At 37.4% G+C, this 25,098-nt stretch overlaps 1 protein-coding gene across 1 annotated transcript in view; it reads right to left on the bottom strand.

Moving 5' to 3' along the window:
• Window positions 1-23,958, bottom strand: part of myh11b (myosin, heavy chain 11b, smooth muscle) — a 49,754-nt gene extending 25,796 nt beyond the window's left edge. Inside the window, exons 1-23 of the mRNA XM_022665872.2 lie at window positions 23,898-23,958; window positions 21,239-21,600; window positions 19,503-19,659; window positions 17,694-17,721; window positions 15,998-16,097; window positions 15,433-15,456; window positions 12,573-12,665; window positions 12,421-12,484; window positions 12,200-12,298; window positions 11,883-12,026; window positions 10,078-10,173; window positions 9,832-9,950; window positions 9,574-9,726; window positions 6,613-6,786; window positions 4,787-4,960; window positions 4,584-4,698; window positions 4,249-4,448; window positions 2,686-2,807; window positions 2,360-2,429; window positions 1,942-2,102; window positions 1,192-1,300; window positions 966-1,097; window positions 395-601 (exon numbers count right to left, since the gene is read on the bottom strand). Coding sequence (XP_022521593.2) covers window positions 395-601; window positions 966-1,097; window positions 1,192-1,300; window positions 1,942-2,102; window positions 2,360-2,429; window positions 2,686-2,807; window positions 4,249-4,448; window positions 4,584-4,698; window positions 4,787-4,960; window positions 6,613-6,786; window positions 9,574-9,726; window positions 9,832-9,950; window positions 10,078-10,173; window positions 11,883-12,026; window positions 12,200-12,298; window positions 12,421-12,484; window positions 12,573-12,665; window positions 15,433-15,456; window positions 15,998-16,097; window positions 17,694-17,721; window positions 19,503-19,659; window positions 21,239-21,580 — 2,883 coding nt within the window. The 5' untranslated portion in view covers window positions 21,581-21,600; window positions 23,898-23,958. The remainder of the gene's footprint in view (window positions 1-394; window positions 602-965; window positions 1,098-1,191; window positions 1,301-1,941; window positions 2,103-2,359; window positions 2,430-2,685; window positions 2,808-4,248; window positions 4,449-4,583; window positions 4,699-4,786; window positions 4,961-6,612; window positions 6,787-9,573; window positions 9,727-9,831; window positions 9,951-10,077; window positions 10,174-11,882; window positions 12,027-12,199; window positions 12,299-12,420; window positions 12,485-12,572; window positions 12,666-15,432; window positions 15,457-15,997; window positions 16,098-17,693; window positions 17,722-19,502; window positions 19,660-21,238; window positions 21,601-23,897) is intronic.
• Between the last annotated feature and the right edge of the window lie 1,140 nt (window positions 23,959-25,098).

Below are 25,098 nucleotides of genomic sequence, written 5' to 3' on the forward strand. Positions count from 1 at the left end.
GGACACAGACACACTGATTGGATTATTTCACGTTACGCCCAAAAGACACCCATAAATAATTAAGAGAATTAAAACATGGCCCTTTGCGCCGTTGGAGCTGCGCAAGGCGTACTTTTCGCGCCCTTAAGATACCAAAGACACAGCACACGCCCCTAAATCCAGCTGCACAAAGCGCAATTACCTAGTGCGCTATAGATCGTTAAAATAGGGCCCTCAATAATTTCTGTGCATTTTATAGTGGATAATGAATAATTCATACTGGATACTAAATTAAAAGTGTAAATTAAATAGATGACAGAAAATACTGAATTATTACACATAATACATTTAAATACAAAAAATACTTTCAATTTAATACTTAATCACAAATCTGGAATAGAGATTAGAGGTGAACCTGTAGCTGCTTCTGCATGTTCTTCTTCTCCTCCTGTAGAGCCTGGCCACGCTCCTCTTCCTCCTCTAGCCGAGCCTCCATGTCATGCAGAACCTCCTCCAGTTCCTGCTTTTTGGCCTCCAGCCGGATCCTCATCTCCTCAGCCTCGGCATAAAGCTCTGCCTCCGTCTGCAGCTTCTCCTGCAGTGCGTTCCTCTCCTCCACCAGCTGCACACAGGAGAGTCAAAGGGTCAGGGGGTCAGGCCAGAACCCTGTTTCTCTAACAGCAGTGAAAGTTCTCAATATCTAGAACTCTACCATCACAGGTAGGATGGAGGCTAGGATGGAGCTCTTTCATAAAGAGATGTGAAGAAGCCTCACCGTGTCTTTCCAAGCTCAAGCTGCTCAAACTAATTATGTTACTTTAGTTAACAAACACCCATGTTGATCAACACTGCTAATGTTGGGTAGCTACCCACAAAGAAGTGATATTCCCTAGAATTTCCAAACACTGACAGACGGTTGTGGCATTACAGGGAATTGAACCTGCAACCTCTCAAATATAATATGGAGATTATGGTAGTCCCCAAACCTGCGAATGTTTCTGTGTGATCTCCTTCAGGTCTGTCTCGGCTTTCTGGGCCACTTCTTTTGCCTTCTGAAGCTCCTCCTCCTTGTGGCTCATCTCTTCTTCCTGACGGGTCACTTGCAGCAGTGGTTTGACCTTAAGGTGGGGACAGATGACAATTAGTTAAAGGAGTTTTGAGACTGGCATGTTCTGACCATAACCTGCTCTGTTTGAGGACACTCTTTCTTACTTTAGTGAAAAGCCTCCACCACTGCCAGTTCTTCAGTTTCAGGTAGGCGGCGCAGTTCCTCTGGATGACCTTCATGGCTGTGAGCTGCTGCTGCCTCTTGCTGAAGGCTCTAAAAAGAATTCATAGCAATATTGTATCCGCTTTTTTGGTATCACTTTATTTGGATGGTCCATTATAGATGCCTCATAGATGCTCACTTATCATTCAACTATTACTTAAACATCTATTAAATGCAACTTTAACTGAACTTTGTAAATTCAAGAGTTTCTCTATAGAATCTAATCCTATACCCTAACCCATAGAACCTAACTCTAACCTAAAATTTAACCTATACCTTAAATCTAACCTTAAAGCTAATTCTTAAAGAGTAGGCTTAGGCATTAGTTCATAATACTATATTTTTATATATTTCAGTAAATGTACATTTACTGAAGCAGTACTGTATATACGTATATGTATGATTAACAAACACACTGAGGTGTTTGGAAAATTTAGGATTTTGATATCTTTACAGAGACCTGAAACACTTCTTATAACTTCAGGGTGAATGCATGTGGTGTAGCTGCTGTAGACTAAATGGGTGAAGCTAAACTGATGTGGATTAAATGGGTGTGGCCTTATTGCTATAGGCTTAATTTGGGATTAAAAAAAACTTAAATAATTTGTTCTGGAATGTTCCCACAGATGAGCCTGATGTAAAGATTTTTATTGATATAATTGACAGTGATCAGCGATGTGTCAGAGACGTACTTTCTGGCCAGAAAGCCACGGCCCTGTGCCTGAAAAGCGATGATGATGACGGTCAGTTTCAGATCCCGCTCTTCCTCCAGCTGAGCTAAAACACCTGTGCGGAAAAACATCTTACTCTGACCAATCCGGTACAGGTTGGGGTCCAGATCCAGATGTTTAATCTGAAAAGCAAAAAGCAATAATGCAGATTTTCAGTGAGTGTGTTAACCTGTAACATACACGTAAAGATAGTGGTTAGTGATTGTGTCTACTCGGTGGCATTAGACTGTTGTGTGTGACTGAGTTTTGTCAATGTTTTATGTGCTGAATGAAGTGTATTTACATAGTAATATACATTTCCCACTACTTCTAGTAATACTAATAATACTACTACAAATAATATTAATAATACTTCATAATATAATATATTAATACTCACCATGAGGGTGCAGGCTTGTTTGCCATCCATGAAACCTTTGGGAATTGCACTAGCAGCCAGAATCTCATATCTACGCAAGAGAAGGAACACATGAATAAATCATTAAGTCATTATGTACATTCCTCATATCATGTGAAGATGTTCAGTTATTTATAATAGACTTAACTGTGTGGTTTCTGACACTGTATAACTCAAATGATGGAGTTATAAGTCCGTATGATATGAAAATCTGTATATTGTCTGATGGGCTACATTTGTGGTAAAAATTATGAATTAATGAGTTTACAATAAAGTAAACACATCAGCCATGTAAATAACTGCCTGACCTCTGGCGGAACTCATGGAAGACAATGCGGTTGGGGAATCCCTGCCGACAGATCCGGATTCCTTCCAACACTCCGTTACAGCGCAGCTGCTCCAGAACAAGACTAGCATCCAGCTTTCCTGCCTATACACACACACAAACACACATGTGCAATAAGTAGGTGGGGAGGTAACCAGATAGAGAGACAGACAGACATACAGACAAAATAATAGACAAATAAACAGAGAGGTGGGCATGCATAGTAGATAGAGAAATAAGTAAATAGACAGACAGACAGGCAGAAAGACAGACTGACAGGCAGCTAGATGGTAAGTTAGACAACAGATCGACAAACAGACACTAATCTAGTTATATCATAAAGAAAAATATATAATTTAAAATACACTGCCTGGCAAAAAAAGTCACCACCGTGATTCAACTAAATAAATAATCTGCAGTTGCTGCAGCTGGTCAGGTCTGGGTTCAGCAACAGTATGTGCTGAAAGAATGAGGTCAGCTGACTACCTGAATATACTGAATATAAACTAGGTTATTCCATCAATGGATTTTTTCTTTCCTGATTACACGGCCATATTCCAAGATGACAATGTCAGGATTCATAGGGTTGGAATTGTGAAAGAGTGATTCAGGGAGCATGAGATCATCATTTTCACACATGGATTGTTCACCACAGGGTCCAGACCTTAACCTCATTGAGAATCTTTGAGATGTGCTGGATGGAGAAGACTTTGTGCAGTGGTCAGACTCTACCATCATCAATGCTGCTGCAAGATCTTGGTGAAAAATTAATGCAACACTGGATTAAATAAATCTTGTGACATTGCAAAAGCTTATCAAACAATGCAACAGTAAATGTGTGCCACAATCAATGCTAAAGGCAGTCCAAAAAATATTACAGTGTGGCCTTTTATTTGGTGGCAACAGGCAGTGTAAAATAATATGATATAATATAATACGGTTATTATATGTGCGTAATAGAATAAAATAAATACAGGGGGTGGACAATGAAACTGAAACACCTGTCATTTTAGTGCCGGCGGATTCATGGCTAAATTGGAGCAGCCTGGTGGCCAATCTTCATTAATTGCACATTGCACCAGTAAGAGCAGAGTGTAAAGGTTCAATTAGCAGAGTAAGAGCACAGTTTTGCTCAAAATATTGCAATGCACACAACATTTTGGGTGTCATATCAGAGTTCAAAAGAGGACAAATTGTTGGTGCACGTCTTGCTGGCGCATCTGTGACCAGGACAGCAAGTCTTTGTGATGTATCAAGAGCCACGGTATCCAGGGTAATGTCAGCATACCACCAAGAAGGACTAATCACATCCAACAGGATTAACTGTGGATGCAAGAGGAAGCTGTCTGAAAGGGATGTTCAGGTGTTAAACCGGATTGTATCCAAAAAACATAAAACCACGGCTGCCCAAATCACGGCAGAATTCAATGTGCACCTCAACTCTCCTGTTTCCGCCACAATAAATTATTGTGGTCTAAAACCACGTGTTTCAGTTTCATTGTCCAACCCCTGTAGGTCAGATGGTTGTGCATCTGGTGGCTCTTACTCTTTTCTCATGGTTAGGGATGATGCAGCGGACGAAGTTGGGCTGGGTGTTGTGGAGAGTGGTCATCAGTTTGCCCAGAGACTCTTTGTAGAGCTGCCCCACCGTGCGGAACATGCCTTTCTTGGACTTGGTGGAGCTGGGCATCGAGGTGTCTGACTTAGCCATCTTAGCCATGGTCTCCAGCCCTACCACACGTTCCGCTGTGGAAAACAAAAAACACTGAACACTGAAAACACTCAACAGAGTGACCACAGAATAGAACCACCAGGCTGAGGCTGAATAAGTGAATTAAGGATTATATACTGTCGTGACGCTCAACTACGAGAGAAGCTCACCATCTTTCCATAGATCCTGCACGAAGGGACTGGTGGAGTTATTCAGCAGCGCAGTGACGTTATCATTCAGTGGGTCCATGTTCTTGGTCAACCAAGCACTAGCATTATAATCCACCTAATATAAGAATATAAGAAACTAAAGGTCATTACTGCATTACAGTGTAATTTGTCTCTATGGAAACGAGTAAAGGAGGTACTCAAACCTTTCCAGCGTAGTGCTGTACAGAGAAAAACGTCTTTTCTTTAAGGTTCTTGGGCTTAGAGAACTTGCAGTGACTGGAGTGTGTGTTGGTGAGTTTATCCACAAAGGAGACGTCAGTGGCTTTTGGGAACCAACACTCCTCATCCAGCAGAGCCAGGATACCAGGAGGATTATTCTAGAACAGAGAACCATTGGATTTTATTAAAACAGTATTCCAACCCAAACTTAAACCTCTATACCCTGTATATAAGCCCACACTTCTTCACTCTCATAACTACATTAATGTCATAACTAACACCAGTTTCATATGCTCTAGAATAGACCCATATAGAACTCCACTATAGTTTAGATATGCTTAACTTAGAGGTTCCATAAATAACCATACAATTCACAGTAGTTCCTGCATTAGTAATAATATCAGAATAATAAACCTAGGGTTCAAGAGGTTACAGTTCAAAAGCAAATTCAACTGCAGCTACACTATATGGACAAAATCATTGGGATTGCTTGATCATTCTGTCTTCCAGAATCAAGAGCTTTAGTGAGGTCAATATGATGGATAAACACCACCCCACCATATCCCTTACTCCTTTGAGAAATGTGGGATGGAGCAAAGTCATTCCAGAGAACATAGTTTTACTTCTCCGTAGGTCATAAATGTTTTTTTTATACTGATTAAGTCCATGGCATTAGGCATGGTGGTAATTAGGCTACGCTTACATTACAATTCACATTTGCTCAAATCCGATTTTTTGCTCATCTTGATGGTTCACATTCACAAATGTAAGTGAGCTGTATCTGTGTGTAATGTGAACGAATCTGTCCCTGAAACGCCTCATATGCACACATTGATACATGTTAAACTTCTTCACCAACATCAAAAACGTCTTATTTGAGAGACGACTCGTAGCAAGGGAAATGGATGTGTTTGCAGCTCATTTGTGAAGCATTTTTGTTTGAGTGGAGAGTAAACAGCTGGTCTGAAGTTCATGCTCAGGTTGAGAAAGTGAAAAAAGCCAGGCTGCTTGCTTTTGCCGTTCACATTCATGTTGCATGTCCATGTTTTAGGACCACATATGAAAGTGACTCAAATCTGATTGGGAAAAATCAGATTTGGCACGTTCACACAGCTATGATAAGAATCAGATCGAAGCCACATTGAGCAAAAAATCTAATCTGAGTCATTTCAGCCTGGTAATGTGAACTTAACCTTTGTTCATGTTTAATGGCTCCAGAGGGTCCTATTCTATCGGCAATACTTCTCTGTAGGGACTAGACAATATTGTGGCGGCTCTGGGTTGGGTGTGTGGCTGCCTGTAGGCATGTTTCTGTTCTTTTGTGTGTGGGGCCTTATGTGTTTTGTTGTGCTGTGTTGCTCCAGCCTACGTAGCTGGTACCTCCCCCGTAACCTAGGGTATGGGGAGGGGCCATGCAGATGGGTGCTGTTTAGGGCACCCACCGTAAAGTAAGTGAGTAGCGAGTTTAGTCACTGGGTTCTGTGGGTAGCTTATTAGGTAGGTTGGTTTTAGCTCTCCTAGTCTTGTTAAAGACTGTAAGTGAGTGGCAAGCCTGTTCAATAAAAGGAGCTGTTGAGCATTCAGCATGAGTCTCACGGGTCTTCCTTCCTCTTCCACGCCACAATATGTATGTGTGCATCTGCACATCTATATCATCAATGGGTGCAAATTAAAGTGGAATTCATTAGAAATATTTGTATTGGATTTTGAAATATAAGAATTGTTAATAATACAATATAATTTAAATGTACCGGTACCTTAAATGTACAATAGAAAAGCTAAGAGGTAGGCATGATCAGCTTAGACTTACTGGTCTCTCAATGAGCTCGATACAAGGCTGCAGGTCTAGACCGAAATCAATGAAGTTCCACTCGATTCCCTCTCTCTTATACTCCTCCTGCTCCAGGATGAACATGGTGTGGTTGAAAAGCTGCTGCAGCTTCTCGTTGGTGTAGTTGATGCACAGCTGCTCAAACGAGTTATCCTGATGAAGGAGATAAGTGATGTTTATTCACATGTTCATCCCAATGAAATTGGCACTTTTTAAAACATCTATTAAACCTACACATCTCCTGCAAAAGAGCAATATAATGTATATAATTGAGTCTTTATCTACATGCAGTAAGTACCCAGTGCAAGCATACAGTTCAGAAACAGTGTAAAATTAGTGTAAAATTTTGGACAGTGTAAAAAGTGTGAGTGATTGAATAAATGGGATATATAGATAGAGTATAGTAAACAAACACTCTTCCATTAAACTGTGTTTAAAGAATGTTTTTCTTAACTTGAACTTGTAACTTGTAAAATATATATTCATAGCCACTTAGGTCATCTACCAAATGAAACATATTTGTTAATATAAAAATACATAAATATAAAAGTAAATCATGTTATTCTTAAAACAAAATTCACCAAAATACAGCTCTGGAAAAAAATAAAAGACCACTTAAAAGTTTCCACTATAAGTTTCTTTGATTTTACCAAACTGAAAACCTCTGGAATATAATCAAGAGGAAGATGGATGATCACAAGCCATCAAACCGAGCTGAACTGCTTAAATTTTTGCACCAGGAGTGGCATAGAGTTATCCAAAATCAGTGTGTAAGACTGGTGGAGGAGAACATGCCAAGATTAATAAAAATATTTTTTTTGCAAATAAATGCTGTAAATTACTATTTTTATTTGGAATTTGGGAGCAATGTTGTCTGTGGATTATAAAATAAAACAACAATGTTTATTTTACTCAAACATATACCTATAAATAAAAAAATCAGAGAAACTGATTCAGAAGCTGAAGTGGTCTAATGTTTTCCAGAGCTGTATGTTGTCTATTGAAAAGTCCTGTCACAAAAAATGATGTATGTATGACATTGGAGGCATTATAAATTTTGGTACTTTTCATTTTGCTACTTTTTACAATACATTTAAAGGCAAATACTTTTGTACTTTTACTCAAGTAAAGGTCTAAAGAGACAACTTCTGCTTTTACCATAATATAGTAACTTACCTTGAGTATTTCTACCTCAACTTAAGCTGTTAGCTACAGGAAAGGGTGAAAAATGCTAAAATGCTTAGGTTAGCTTATTTAGCATCCAGTTACTTTACCTCAGAACGAAACACAATTATTTCTGTACATTATATTAATGCTAGAAAAATTTAAAGCTAGGCAGAACTGTTAAAGCTAATGTAACTTAAGTCTCAGTACCTGACATTTCTATTAAACTTACAGCATTTTGTCTGTCAAAATGTGCAATGCATGTAAACAGAACTGCAGCATCGCATGATGTACCCTAGCTTAGCCTAGCATATTTTAGCCTAGCATAGCCTAGCCTAGCCTAGTTTAGCCTAGCATAGCTTTTAATACTGGAAAGAAATTTATTGTATTATTTATTGTATTTATTTACACACTGAGTCTTATTATGTAGCTAGTGTTGCTGTTTTCTCTGTGTTCCCTCTGTGTGTGGCTAGCTAGTTAGCTAACTAGCTAGTTATCTAAAGAGATAACTATAATAGACTACTAGTCAACCAGGTTTAATTTTTCATACTAGTATCTGGCAAGACCTACTTATCCATTTTCTTCAGTCTCTGTCTCTTACTTGTTCTTTATGGCTGGCTATCACATTGCACTTATATTATAATGCTATCTGTAGTGGATATTAGCTATGTTAATATTGGGGGTGTAAATATTAGGAGTCTAGACTGTTACAGGTATGGGGGTGTTAAATGAACACATAGTATAGCTCTGTTTTAGTTCTGCTGGACGTTCTTTTCAAGTGTTTGATCTTTATAGTTTGTTAATTTCATCACTTTGTCTAAAAACAATGCAAGGAAAACTGACTTGATGCCTTCCTGCCCACAGTATCTCACTTCCAAGGCAGGGCAGTGCTGAAGGTCCTGTCTCTTAATTAAAAGGAAGAAAAATGTCCTGTTAATGGTTCGATGTGAGTGTCATTAGCTTTTAGCATTTTTACTCAATAAAACAAAAACTGTAATTCAGACATGATAGGATGCTTTTCTACCTCAGAATCCTGCCCGAATTGGCAGCACTTTCTTACATTTTATACACAGTCATGAACTGAACTCTAGTTATTCAACTATAGCCCTATGGAATTAGTTTCTCAGGGGGACATCTGTGTGAAATATTTCACACTTCAACTCAGTGATAAAACTCTTACATCCAGACTAAAATTGAAAAAACAGGAGAACCAGAGAGTTTTTTGGCTTTCTCCGTCACATGACATCACGTTCAGTAGCTCCTCCATTTCCACACGCTGTTGAGTTAATGTGGATCTCTGTGGAAATCTCTGGACAAATAGCTATTTTGTTACACGTGAGGTGACGAAACATCAGAAATGTCAGTCCGGGTGGGATTAACTTTACCTTTACCGAGTTTAGCAAAAAACAGTAGGTAACTCAGCCTGTAATTTTCTCAGAGGACGTCTGAGAAAAACACATATATGGTCGTTCGGATGGGAATAAAATCACAGAGGACCCCCCCCAAAAAAAAAAAATTACCCCAGGATCCTCTAAGAAATGAATCCCGTCTGGATAGGGCTTATGATAAGAAGTGTTTTTCAAGCATTGGTTTTCTTTGCTCCTAGGCTCCCACTTTTTCACCACTTCAGTAAATACAAACCACACTTGCCTGCGCGAAAAGCTCATAAAAAAAACTGTAAAAGTGCATTTGTTGACAAGCGAAAAGACGCAGAACCAACATCTGTATTTTGTCACATTTTACATTTTACACACAAAAAACACTTTCTCCTCTTACTTCAAAAATCTCAAAGCCGGCGATGTCCAAGATGCCTATAAATGAAGCTCCTTGACGCTTGGATTTGTCCAGTGCCTTGTTCACGCGTGCCAGGATCCATCGGAACAGCCGGTCATACATGGCTTTGGCAAGAGCCTCCACTGCGAAATCAGCCTGTAGAAAAGATAAATCACACATTTAGTTTAGACCACATTGCCATTTGGTCAGATTCTGGGTATGCTCCACTCCACTCCTCTAAACACACACAGAAGACCGCACCTGCTCTTTGGTCTGAGCTTTCTGCACCATCTCTCTGCCCACTTTGATGCGAGGTGTGAGGATGGCCTTGGTGAAGTCGGTTATGTTGATTCCCTGCAGATGGCACACTTTCTGTGCAGCTGGGAGAGGGAAGAATTGGTTAACCCAAATATAAAGAAGTGAACAGTAGAGAGAAACAACGCACATGCCTTGTTTTTATCCTTTATTGCCTTTCCTTTGAGCAGAAGCTCAGTACTGTGTGTGTACCTGTGGTATCAGGCATGCTGGCCTGCTCCTGGTTCTTCTCCTTTTTAAATTCAATGTTACCCAGCTGTAGCACAGTGGAGCACACTTTCATCATTCCTGAAGGAAAATACAGTAAAATAAAACACATTAAACAGTGCAAATCCTTTATTCCAGACTTTTTTTTAATACAGACGTTTCAGTGTCTACTTTGTGCAATTAGCCATTTACTCTTTATTATATACTACTATTACTATTATCTACTATAAATTATTCAGTATTCACTATGGGTTTTTCAGTGTCACTACAAATTATTAAGAATCCACAATTAATTAATTAGCATTCATTGCCAATTATTTTGTATTTACTATAAATTATTCATAATCCGCAATAAATTATTCCTAGATCCTCTATAAATTAAACAGTACCTACTACAAATTATTAAATATTTACTATTAATTAATTAATTAGGATCCACTACAAACTATTCAGTACCTACTATAATAAACATTATGCATTATGCATTATTCAGCGTCCTCTACAAATTATTCAGTATATAGCAGGAATTATTATGCATCCACAATGAAATATTTAGCAAATAGTATGAAATATTCAGTTTTTAGAATGAATCTACTATGTATTAGTATCTAGTAGGGCGATTGTGGCTAAAAAATTACAAAATGGCCTAAAAAACTACAGATCACAAAGAAATGTTTTTGCACGTTTTACGCATGTTAGCGTGTAAAATCATGATTACTCCATTTTTAAAAATCGCATTAAAATTGTAATTTGATTTAACTGAATTAATCATGAAAATAACCCAGCACTTGTATCTATTATAACATATTGAATATACAGTTAGACCCATATATATGTGTAAATATCTGTGGCATTGTCATTTGAAAACTGTTGATGAGAACCTACAACGTGATTAAAAGTGCTTTCAACGGAAAGAAAACAGACCCTTATTAGCCTGAAATAAAAGAAGAAATCCACCAGAGAGACAGTAGAAATGTTAGAAGAGGCCAAATCAACAGTTTGGTTGCTTCTTGGAAAAAAACAGTGGTAAGCTCAGAAGCTCAAAAAGTCCTGGACCTCCATAGAAAAAAATAGTGGGGAGTGATCACACAATCCTTCACACCATCCACTCTCCAGGATGTAGGTCTATCAATATCTCAGTCTAACATAAAGAGAAGACTTCATGAGAGTGAATGCAGAGGATTCACCACAAGCTGCAAATCATTAAAAGAAAGGTCAGATTAGACTTTACCAAAAAAAACGCCTGCAAAGGATTCTTAACAAAGTATTAAAAATGAATATTTTATTTATGATGAAGTTCATTTGTCCATTTACTTTTGGGACCCTGAAATGATGCTTTGTTGAAAATGGCTGTAATTTCTAAATACTTTATAGGATATTTTTTTCAACCCCTTGAATTAAATCTGAAAGTCTACACCATGACTGCATCTCATTTGTTTCATTTGAATCCAGTGTGTTGGCATGCTGAGCCCAAATCAGAAAGACTGTATCACTGTCCAAATATTTTTAGGTTTAACTGTATGCTTAGAAATATTTAGCATCTATTAATAATTATTCAGTGTCTACTATGGAGAATTTAGTATACGCTAAGAATTCAGTATTTGCAGTGAATTATGTATTACCCATTATAAAACGTACAAATATAATTACTACGACCAAGCTACCATCCAAGATTATGTAATATTAGCATTATTTAGTACCCAGGATGAATTATTTTGTCTCCATTATGCATTATTCAGTATCTAGAATAAGTATTGCACCCTAAACACAAAACAAAAAAATCTCTTCACCAAGTCTCTCTTCCTCATTGAAGCCCAGCACCTCCATGGCTTCCAGAGTTTCATCAAACATCTCATCATCCTGCTGACCCTGAACCTGCACATGTCCTGCCACCAGGAACCTGTATCCTCCAAACCCCTCCAGAAGAAGCTCGTCTGGAACAACACAATGACACAATGTACATGTAATTACATTTATCTTCTTCTAATCCAACAAATAAAATACTGAAATTAATTAAAAGCTTATATTCCCTTATTTTAAAAGTAGTCTTTATGTCCAATCTTCCATTTAACAATCTTTATTTTAAAATTTGATTTGATTTGATTACCTTTCATTTTGTCTTTGGCTCCAGCCACCATGTAGTAGAAGATGTGGAAGGACCTCTCGATCTTGGCCTGTCGGATACACCTGGACTTCTCCAGCAGGTCTGGATGAAGAGGATTAAGGTGCACAAAAGCTCAAGTCATGTTTAAAAGTAGAATTAAATGGTATGTTTACATGTTTCTGAGAAGTTTAAATGATTAATATTCAGAGGCCTCTGAAGGATACAGGTTTCAATATTAGCTCCAACGATGTAGCCGGCCAGGTCAAAGTTGATCTTGATGAATTTGCCCTGTGGAGAGTTGAGGTCAGAGAGGTCAGTTGGTGTGTACAGTTTACAAGAAGTAACATAATGAAAAAATAACAGGTTTGTTCCTTACGAATCTTGAGGAATTGTCATTTTTGATGGTTTTGGCATTTCCAAAGGCCTCCAGGATGGGGTTTGCCTGCAGAAGCTGTTTCTCTAGCTCCCCCTGATGGACAGATGTGTCATGAAACAAGTTCACTGAGTTCGATGAGCAGGTAAAGCAGATTAACCCTCCTGTTATGTGGTGGGTCAAATTGACCAGTTGATGTTGTGTAAAATACATGGAAAATATGTTTCAAGTCATTATCAGTATAAGGTGCATTTGGTTCTCAAAACTTTTTAATTTCACTTTAATTTTTTTTTTATTTTCTGCAGTTGATAAAAAAAACATGGTTGACCTAGAGATATTTTAAATTGCTCATGGTGACCTTATTCTGTTACAAAGACATGGTACCAGTCCAAAGTTAGGACACATATTCCTATTCAATGTATTTTTATTTGTTTATTTCAATTATTTTCTGCATGGTATATTAATATTAAAAATATGAGAACAAATAAGGACACATACTTGTGTCCAAACCTTTGACTGGTACTGTACATTTTGTTTTAAAAAAATGTATATTTTAAATTCTGTGATATTTTACCACAACAGGGTGGACAGCTTAACCTTTACCTCAACTGTAGAGGCAACATGGGAAATATTACATTAATTTTAAAAATAATATTAATGAAATTCAAATAATTAATTTGTAAACATGCAGTGAGTGTCTTCAGTCGTTAAAAAAAATAAAACAGTGTAAAGTTTGTGATGTTACTGATGTCAAGGGTTACTTTCTTAAATGGGTGAGGTTATTCCAAGATGACAGAATTTTTAGATCTGTTTACATAAAATAAAATAGCAAAATAAAAAATGTAAGTGCCTGAATAACTTAAACATCTTTAAATCATAAAAAACAGAAGGTTTATTATACTGATATTGACCAACACATTTGATGTTTATTATCTTTATTATACCACAAATGTTTGTATCATATACATATTTTTGGGTCAATTTGATCCAGAATGATTTTCTCCTCAATTTGTTTTTTATACAATTACCCAACCCACTCATTAGGACTCCCCCTATCACATCGCGGTTCCGATACATCAGCTCACAGATGCCTTGTGCTGAGCGACATCACCCTAGGAAGGGGTAAGGGGAAATATTTTAACCTAAACACCCAGTGGAAGGTCAATTGTGATCTCTCAAGGCTCTGGTAGCCGATGGCAAGCTACATGAACAGGATCTCTTGATCATAGTGGCAGCGCTCTGAGCCCCCAGAATGATTTCTTATTGTGAGCAATGAGCTGTTTTTGTTACACAATATATTAATTAAATTCATATTAAGGAGTTAAAAACACATTTATTGTGAAACATATTCTAGTTTCGGATTTTTAAACATGGACCAGGTCAATTTGCCTCACAGCTAAATGCAACAGGAGGGTTGTCAACAGGTAAAACAGTGAACATGCAGCTAAGCAAAGCACCACAAACAGTGACACATGATAGGACACATGCTCCACTCCTAAAAATAAAGGGGCCTCAAATGTTTTTTTGAGAGATAAAATGTGGTGGTGTTGTGTTAGTGTGTGCTGTGCTGTTACGAGTGGATGAGCCACAGAAGTGCTGCTGGAGTTTTTAAACCCCTTAGTGTCACCAATCCTAGAGGACTAGACACACCACTACACTTACAGTCACCTTTTTTTTTTTACAGACATGCTTCTTTAATAAACAGAAATGAGATATTCTATGGTATCTATCAAAAAAAGACATGTGAAGCACCTTTCTTGTAAGAGGGTTTTGTGAAACTGTGACTAATAGTATAACTTGTATGTCGTTACCTTATACCTTGTTTTTTATATTTTATGCCATATAAAAAACATTATTAGATAAATGTGTATAGTGATATGTGAGGTATTCTGGCATGCAGCTCATATACTCACATAGGCTAACTGTGATCCAGGTTGTTGCTGCATGAGGATAAACAGTAGTTTTGTTTATTAAGGATTTATAAGACTGCCACTGTAATATGTGACTAAATATGTTAGGCAGTAAGTGAACAGTAATTTTTTGTATTGAAGCAGAAAAATGGTGAAGCGCATAAATCTAAGACACTTTAACAGGAACCAAAATGTGATGTTCAGAATGTTTCTAAAACATCAGGTAGTTCTTTCGGGATATGTGCAGTATGGAGGTAACTACATACCGAAAGTGGAAGAACAAAAGGAAGAACAAAAGACTGGCAACAGGTTTATGGGGTTACCTCACAACTTACCAGGTGTCAGATACCACAGAATGCTTTTAAAGGTCTTGTGGAGTCTGCGTATCGACAGGTCAGAGCTGTTTTGGTGGCATGCGGGGGCAACATAATATTAAACAGGGGGTTTTAATGTTTTGATTATAAAATAAAAGGTAATATTCCCTTCATTACATTCTTAAAAAAAATACCCAAATGTAGAAGACCAAGTACACAGTACCAGGTACCCCAGCTAAGAGACACCTGTGCTGACCAACATCACATTAGAAGTGATGAGGGGAGATCGCCACCTATCCACCAATTGAGAGTCAACTGTGCTTTCTCGGACTTCTGCAGCTGATGGCAAGCAGCATGACATGAGATTAAAACCGGTGATGCCTGAATCCTAGTGACAGTACCTTAATTTGGAAAACTTAGAACTCGATTCAATCACAATAGTGACTTTTAAGATGATATGAGATGTAATATAAACTAATGTGGTGAGATGTACAATATACTATACAAATAAATGGTACAAGGTTCTGATTGGCTAATGCCTGCAATGAGGTTCCAGTCTATAGAGCAAACACAGACAAAACCCCCTCCACCAGCAGCAGCAGTAAGGGACAGAGTTACAGTGGGGACTCTATACTGTACCTTATTGAGGGCTGAAGCTGGATCCTGTTATACAGAAATTACCATTATATCAAAAACCCAAAAGCTGACGAATGTATAATAATGTATACCAAATAAATAAACTGTGTTTAAGGATCCCAGACTCAGTTTGGAGCCTTTTTGCTTCAGTGAAAAATTAGGTTTCTACAGTTTTTTATAATTACATTTCATGATGAATAACAACCATTGGCTGATTATATCTTTTTGATACAACAGCATAGTATAACAGCCACAATAGCAATATTAAATATAAACAATAACTAAAACAACAATAATACATCTATACAATCACTGATCATAGTATTAACAGTAGCTATATTGATTATAATAATACTAATACTTATAATAAGAAGCATTTGAAGTGATAACAAATGGATAATCAATACATGGACATCTGCTAGTTGAAATACATTTAAAGCCATTTTAATAAAGCTATAGAAATAACCATCTACAATTTCTTTTTCATATAAACCTTCACAGTTTGAGTTGTTGTGTATCTCTAATATTTTGCTTCAGAACTGGTAGAACCAGGCAGGCCTGCACTCACCGAGCCGGTGTCTTTCTTTCCCTTGTGTGATGAAGCAACAACAGCCAGGTACTGAATGACCTTCTTGGTGTTTTCAGTCTTTCCAGCTCCGGACTCCCCCCTGAGAGAAGGTCACAGTAAGGGTGGGCAATAGTACAGTATGTTATCATTACATACAACTTTTTAACGTTTTGGTTTTATTCTATAAACGGACAACATTTATCCCAATAAAAAAAAAATGTAATTTTGTCAGCCCTGACGCTGTCAGTCTGCCTGGACAATTGTTCTCCGAAAAAAAAAAAAAAAATTCCAGCATTCTCAGCCCATGCACTGTAATGACTCGGCTGAACATTGCAGCATTCAGCTTCGCCCATCTTCTGATTGCTTATTTCCCACACCTATTTGTATCTGTATATAAAGTCCTCTGTTCCCTTTGTTCTCTGCTGAGTATTATCTAGTTTTCTAGCTGTGTTATGACACGTTTTTTTCCTGCTCTCTTGTCTTCTTGTTATTTACCCTTTTCTGCTCTTCGTTTTCTTTTTTGACTAGCCCTATAACTTTGTTGTGGATCTTTAGTGTCCGACCTCACTTCCTCCTTTGACTAATATCTTGCCTATTCCCTGTTTATCCTGCTTGTCTTTCCGTGTACTGACCCTGGTTTTGGCTCTTTGATTTGGTATGTTGGTATTTATTGCTGCCCTATTGTTTACTTGCTGTACTGCGTACACCAATTCATTTGGCATCTGTTTTTACAATAAACCTGTGTTTTCTAATCAGCACTTGTCTCACCTTGTCCTGGCCCTGCTGACACATCTGAGTTTTCAGACCTCAAATAATGCAAAGAAAATAAGTTCATATTCGAAAAGTTTTATTTGGTGCAATAACCCTGATTTTTAATCACAGTTTTCATGCATCTTGGCATGTTTTCCTCCACCATGTTTTCCTTTTTAGTGATCTCTTTTTTCCAGAGGTGTAGAGTTCTGAACTGAGCTGTATCAAAATGTTTTCTTTGAACTTTTGCACCCATACTTACAACTCTAGGTTAATAAGGTCCTGCAACCAAAGGCCCTCTGCTGTGCTAGTATTACAGGACAATGCTCACCCACATACTGCTACTGTCTTAAGAGGTGTTTTTTTTTAAGGTGCAGATGCTATGGCATAACCAGCCACGTTACCAGACCTATTCCAGATTAAAATGTGTGGAATTCTATTGGAGGTGCAGAGGATGGATTGTCACAGGTCACCATTAGGAACCTCTACAACTCCTTGCTGACTCATGCGTTACATACTGATTCTGTCTGTGTAGCTCAATACATATTGTTTGTACCCGTTTAAATTTTTCATAATTAGTTTTGTTCCTGTTAACCTTCTCAATAGCATTGCAATCGGACTCTTTCTTCTGGGTGCAGGTCTCTACTTTGCATGAACTTCTTTCCTTTCCAGGCTTTCTGTGAAAGACAGTGTGTAGTGTTATCTATGTAAACAAAGCTACAACACTGCAGCTCTTTAAGAGGAGGCTGTTTGACCATTCAAACTAACAGCTGTTCAAGCGCTTACAGAGTGACCTGCTATTGCAAATGAAGCTGATTGGATCTTTATTGGTGGTCAGACAACAATGTCAGTCAGTGTCTGATCCCAGAGCCTTGTAAAAGGAGTTTTATACACTTATATAAATGTGTGTGTGTGTGTGTGTGTGTTATTGTGTGTTATTACTTACGTGCAGAGAATGGACTGGTCCTCACGCTCTGAGGAGAAAACACAAAAGACAGAGGCAGGTGTTTGAGCTGTGGCCGGACGCATGAACGGTCAGGACTAAGAAGCTGAAACAGATTAACCTGCCAGAGCATCGGAAAAGCTTACATATTCCAAAGTCAGCGCAGGGGGAAAATGAACTTCAGTTCACGTATCTAAAAATAGATGTAGATGTTTGAAGCTGAACTAAAGGACTGAAAGCCCCCTTCTATGGAAGTTACAGTGATGTGTGTGGGTGTCAGCTATCTAGTAGACAATGATGTTTAAAATCTGCACACAGACCCCTTCAAATACAACCTCAAAATACTTCAAATAATAGTTAATATGTGGATTTCATAGAGAAATGCTCTGAAAGTTTATATGTCTGCTGATTATTATTGCGCTCATGTCTCAGGCACAGTTTATACAGAGCTCTGAGAAAAGTCTAAAATGGCACTTTGAAATTGTATATCATTAACTTGATAGAGGGAATAATGCAGGGCATTGTTTGCCAAAAACAGTATCAAAAGAAAACTTGTCTTTTTCAGATTTTCCACTATTTTACAGTCATTAGCATTTCATATAAACTCAGAAGACACATGTAGGATCACTGGTGGGTTTTGGATAGTGTTGTAGTCATTGCAGTGGAATCAAAGTTTCTCTACAATAAACCACACGTTTATACCAAACTCTCCCTTTGAATGTTTTCATCTCAAACACTGAATATGAGCTGTTTGTGAAACATTGGTGTCTGCATGTTGCTCATTTAATGATAAACAGCAACTTTACAGGAGAGACAGTGTCAGTGTAAATCAGTGTAAAATTAGTTTATTTCAGGTAATTTGAAGAATTACTCTTGATAAGTTTGTGTGTTCAAAATATTAGTAAACTAAGAAATGTCGTAAAAAATGGAGAAACTTGTTTTTTAATAGACAGCCAGGTTATGTAGTTTCTGATATAATATAATACATATACATATAATCTAAAACATAAAGTAAAGTACAGAGCAGAGCTAAACACAGTGGAAAAATCTTTGGATTTGTCCTACAATTGAGCTGTTTTGGCTGGAGGTCATGACAGGTCATGACTTTCTAACATTCTAGGATTTGTTATCCCCTATAGCTCTTCTTAATGATCTTTCTTTATTAAGAGCACCCAGTCATCTTAAACCATTTATTTTAATCAATAACCATTGCTAAAAAAAGTTGTTAATAATGCTAAATTGAAAAGATAGAACTCAAATCCCAATTAAACATTGGCTTAATCTCTTTGCAGATTATTGCAACTTGGAGAGTCAAACAGCAAATCTTTAAAAAATATATAAAATCATTTGAGGAAGCCTGGTCACTTTTCTTAAAATACATCGAGAGCTGACTTCTCTGTTTATGCTTTTATAATTGCTTGTTTTGTCCTGTCCAGTGTATCTAGTATCTCTTTTTCTGCCCCTTTTCTCCGTGTTTGTAAATATGTATATGTGTATCCCTAAATACATAAAAAAAACAGCAAAATCTGTCGGTATAGTGTTATCCACAACTCTATTACAGTTCACTGAACACCACCACAGGGTTTGAGAACAGTGTATGAAAATTTAGACATGCAGTTAGCACCATGCTAACTGGTAAGCTACAAGCCTAAGTTATTTGTTAGACTTGTGGGCCAAACTACTCATTGAATCTGTTTTGAAGCGACTCTGAGGCTTCAGTTCTGCTTGGCCTGGGCCTTCACATGACCAGAAGTCAAAACCACAATATAGCAGCAGTCTCTGTGAGCACCCTCAACAGGAAGTTGTCGTTACCCTGCATCATGTTCCTATAGGCGTTGTCGGTGACGGAGTAGATGTGGGGAGGGACTTCATGGCGTTTCTTGCCCTTATACATCTCAATGATCTTCTCAGAGTAGATGGGCAGCATTTTGTAGGGGTTCACCACCACACAGAACAGACCTGAATATGTCTGCAGAGAACAGAGAACATGTTTAGAACCAAATCACACATGCTTTATATTTCTTAAACTCTGTGGGACAGTTCCCCAGACAGTGATTAAGCCTAGTCTTAGAATACACATCATTTTGAATGGAGATTTTTCATTCAAGGAAAATAAAGTCCAGAAGACCCACCTTCACATTAAATCTCCTACTAAATTATTAGAATTAACATATCAGTTTCACAGTGGATACTGATTCATACAGTAGTTACTGAATATTTGATAGTGTATGCTGAATCATGTATAGTAGATACAAAAAAATTCATAGTGGATAGTGAATCTTTATAATGGAGACTGAGTCATTCGTAGTAGATATGAAATGATTAATAGTGGATACTAAATCCTTTATAGTTGATACTGTATTGGTAAGAGTAGATACTGACTAATTCATAATGGATACTGATGTCACGTCTTGGCCTCGTCTCGTGTGTCTGTGTGTCTTCCCCACGTGACCTGTGCTCCCCTGTGTCTCCTGTCAGTACTTTTCCACCTGTGTTTATTGTAGCTCCGCCCCCTAGCCCCAGGTGTTTCCAATTCGAGTGTGTTTTATGTTAGTATATTAGCCCTCCTCTGCCACTTTGTCTCCGTCGGTCTTTGCACCTTCCAATGTTGTTTTGTCTCTCTCAGTGTTATCAGTCCTCTTAGCGTTTCTCTGTTCTCTGTTTTTGCCATATATATATAGTCTATTTCCTTGTTTATTTCTTAGTGTTTTGCTTCTTGTTGTTTCCCCTGTATATATATATCCCTGCCCTGTTTAGTTTTGGTTATTTTTGTTAGTTTCTAGTTTCTTGTTTATTCCTTGTTTATGTTCTTAGCTTTGTTTGTTTCTTTGTTTATTTACTCCCTGTTTGTATATATATATATTTAGTACTTCTTGTTTGTTTAGTTTATGTTCACTAGTTCCTCTCGTTTGTTTTGGTTTACTTTATTATTACGTGTTATTATTCGTTTCGTCCCTACCTGCACTTGTGTCCGCCTCCTCGTCTCCCTGCCTGGGTATTCCTGACAACTGAATTCTTTATACAGGATACTGAATTATTCATAGTAGATACGGAATGATTCATAATGGATACTGAATTCTCTTTACAGGATACTAAATTATTTATAGTAGATACAGAATGAATGATTCATAGTGGATACTAAATAATTTATAATGAATACTGAATCATTTTGAATGCATATCATTCAAAGCAGATACTGATTAATTTATTTTAATGTATTTATTTATTCATTATTTTAAGCAAAGAAATTGTATACTTTTCGAGATACTTTTTCCTGATACTGAGTTATTTATGTTTTTAAGAGGAAATAATTAATAGTGGATACAGATTCAATTTAATAGATGTACTGAGTTAGTCATAGTGAAACATATTTTAATTAATAGCAGACACTGATTATTTCATATTAGTTGCATAATTAGATAATTGGATAGTGAATAATGTACATAGTGGATACCAAATAATTCCTAGTGGATATAAAAGATTTGTAATATCTGCTGAACAATAAATGAATAATAAACTTAACTGAATGGACACTGAATAAAACTCACATAAATGAGTCCAGAGAAGTATCTCTCTCTCAGGTTGTGCAGCACTGAGGCCTCGTTCAGGCAGGTCAGCGCCGCCATGTCCTCGGCCTTGCTGAACTTGGGTGGGTTCATCTTCTGGATGTTGTCTTTGTGGACCGTTATCTTGGAGCCATTGTCCAGCTCCACCACCACCTCGTCCCCTTTCTCCTCCTTAATGCTGGCTGACTGGAATCCATCCTTCTCAGAAGGAACCCACACCATCTTCTTAGCTGACCAGTCCGCCTGGGCCACTCCGGTGTTTTTAAAGTCGTTGTCGAGGAACAGGAACTTGCTGCTGTCGTCATTTTCTGATTTCTTAGACATCTTCACGTATGTCTGAGTAGCTGTGTAAAACATTTAAAAACATCACATAAAAAACATGTAAATACAATTCCTGGCCACTTCGAATTCTTCGAATTTCTGACAACTACTTTAGAAATAACAACATTGTACTTCCTCTCACTGGCCACTTTATTAGAAACAGCTTCCTTGTGCTTCAATTTACTGTCCAATTTATAAGAAACACCTACTTTATATTTCCTCATTGGCTACTTTATAGAAACTTTTGTATCTGTGTATGTACTTCAGTTTCTGAATCAGTTTGAGTAAAATGAACATTGTTGTTTTAGTCTATAAACTACAGACCACATTTCTCCCAAAATACAAAAAATAAATATTGTAATTTAGAGCATTTATTTGCAGAAAATTAGAAATGGCTGAAATAACAAACTTTCAAGCTTTCAGACCTCATATAATAATGCAAATAAAACAAGTTCATATTCATAAAGTTTTAAGAGTTCAGAAATGTATATTTGGTGGTATAACACTGTTTATTAATCACAATTTTCATGCATCTTGGCATGTTCACCTTCTCCAGTCTTACACGCTGCTTTTGGATAACTTTATGCCTTTACTCCTGGTGCAAACATTTAAGCAGTTCAGTTTGGTTTGATGGCTTGTGGTCTTCCAGCTTCCTCTTGATTATATTCCAGAGTTTTTAAGTGGTCTCTTACTTTTTTTCCAGAGCTGTATGTATGTTTTGTAATAATATTCTCTATGCTGCATAAAACTACCTTTGTTTTTTAATAGTGTTCTATTAAAAACACTAGAGTCACACTCTGTGATGTGTATGTTTAAGATATGTGGGATATGAGGATCTGTTGAAAGTGGGCAGTCAGATCCACACTGAGTCCCTTATAAGGAATATCTGCTCTGACAGGACGTCCGAGGTGAACACCGGACAAAACACTGTCTTTGTATGTTCAATTCATTTGCATTGGTAACACACAATATTATGTGTCATGTTTGGTTGAAGACTTGAAGCAGATAAGATCATGACACACAGTTAGATATGCTTACAATATTAATAATAATAGAGAAATGTGATATTAGAAGTGCTGACCACTGTGCACCTGATTTGAATAATGTGTATATATAAAACTATGTTTATAGCATGCTATTATTGCAGTAATAAAAATGTAACATATTTCAACTTTATTTCATTCATATACAGTTTTGTCTTTTTGGCCAATCACAAACTCTTTTACACCATAGTTCCTTAAAGTATCTTTAAATGTTTATTTCTATTCAATGCTCCTAATAAAATGTCGAGTGAATGTAAGCATAAGGTATATCATTGCTGTCCAATGAAAAACAAATATCTCCATTTTTGTTGATAATTTGAAATGACAAACTGTCCCTTACACTGTTCCAAAATGTCTTAATGAACGGACCAATAGAAACTCTTCAAAATGACCTGAAATAAACTCTTTTTACATTGACTTCCACTGAAAGTTTAGAAGGTTTTATCTCTCTCCTGTAAAGTTGCTGTTTTGGAGATACTTGTTTTTCATTGAACAGCGACAATGTATTTCTGATAAAATTAACCAGAAACGGAAGCACAAGATTAGTGTTTCTATTAAAGTGGCCACTGAGTTAAATGTAAAAGGTTGCTGTTTCTATTAAATTGGCCAGAAAAAGGAAACACAATGTGGGTGTTTCCAATAAAGGGGTCAGTGTGTAGAATCACAAGGAAGGGGTTTCTAATAAAGTGACCAGTGAGTAGAAGCACAAGGAAGGGGTTTCTAATATAGTGGCCAGTAAGTGGAAGCACAAGGTTGCTGTTTCTATTATATTGGCCAGAAAAAGAAAACATAATGTGGGTGTTTCTAATAAAGTGTCCAGTGAGTGAAAAAAATATAGTAGGTGTTTCTAATAAAGTTGCCAAATAATACAAGCAAAAGCTATGTGTTTCTAATAAAGTGTCCAGTGAGTAGAAGAACATAGTAGGTATTTCTAATAAAGTGGCCAGTGAATGTAAGCATAAGGTAGGTGTTTTAAATTGGACAGAAAAAGGACACACAAGGTGAGTGTTTTTAATAAAGTGATCTGTGTGTAGAAACACAATGGAGATGTTATCCGACATATTCAGTTAATCAGTTCATTTAATATGATTATAAGTAGTGTGATCTACATTCCTTTGTGCTAATGTTTTTTTTATTAATTTCTTATATTGTCATAGCACATCATATTTAAATATATACTTTTAGATATATACCATATTTTGACTAATATAGAGTGCACAGCTACAAAAATCATGCATATCTATTCTAAAGCTGGTACTAATTAAAGGCATACTCACATATGTTGTTAAGTTCTCCTCCTGGCTGTCTGCCTGTGTGTTCAGGTTCTGCTGCTACTCTGGTACTGTATTTCACAGATGATCACCTTGGACAAACTTTATTTATTTAAATGCCTTAATTTGGATATGTTCATTGGGGTTGTGGGCGTGTCTTATCTCCCAAACCCCTCCCACCACTGAAGTCATCACAGTGCACTGTCTTGGTGACAGTGAGATATGAAAATCATGTCATGGTCATTACTTTAGCTCCACTGACAGTATAGGAGCACTTTAGTAATTACAGATGGTAGTCATTGCTTCTCTGCATACCTTATTATCCTCCTTTTACCCTGTTCTTCAATGGTCAGGATCCCTCAGGACCATCACAAAGCAGCTATTATCTGGGTGGTGGGCAATTGTCAGCACTGCAGTGGCACTTATATAATGGTGGTGTGTTACTGTGTGTTGTAAAGCTACAACTGGATCACGTGGTTTCAGACTGGACACAAGAAGGCTGCATGGTGTTCAAAAGTATGTAGAAAGGTATTAGTAAGGAGTTAGATCATGTTTTCTGTATTTGTTTGGATTTATCTCATCACAAAAGCATTAGTCTAGAGCTGATGTTGGATGATGAGCTCTGCCACTCCAATTTTTTCCCCATTTTCCCCCCATTTACACGGCCAATTACCCAACCCACTCATTAGGACTCCCACTATCAATAGTAATGCCCCAACACACCAGGAGGGTGAATAGTAGCACACACCTTCTCCATTACATGTGAAGTCAGACACCGCCTGATGAAGCATTGTCGAGTAGCATCACAGCGCATTCGAAAGAAAAGCGCAGCGACTCGGTTTCCGATACATCAGCTCACAGGCGCTTTGTGCTGAGGGACATCACCCTTTGGAGTGATGTGTGGAGAGAGTGCCATCTACCCACCTAGAGAGAGCAATCCAATAAAAACATGCCGTATGCTGGTCATTAGTTATTTAATGAGCTAGTCTACCAGCTTTCCAGATTTCCAGGTTGGTCTTGGGTTGGATGGTTTTAGCAGGGCTGTCTGGATACTTTTGGACACACTGTGTCCAGTGTATGGTGCAGGTGTTTTCCCCAAGGTACTCAAAATTGTCCCTATCCAGCAGCCTTTCCATAAAAGGATAAAACTCAAACAGATATTTGTTTTTATTGCTGCAGGACTGCTTTGACTAAACCAATTCACACT

This window comes from Astyanax mexicanus, chromosome 19 (assembly GCF_023375975.1).
Source record: "Astyanax mexicanus isolate ESR-SI-001 chromosome 19, AstMex3_surface, whole genome shotgun sequence".
Lineage (NCBI taxonomy): Eukaryota > Metazoa > Chordata > Actinopteri > Characiformes > Acestrorhamphidae > Astyanax > Astyanax mexicanus.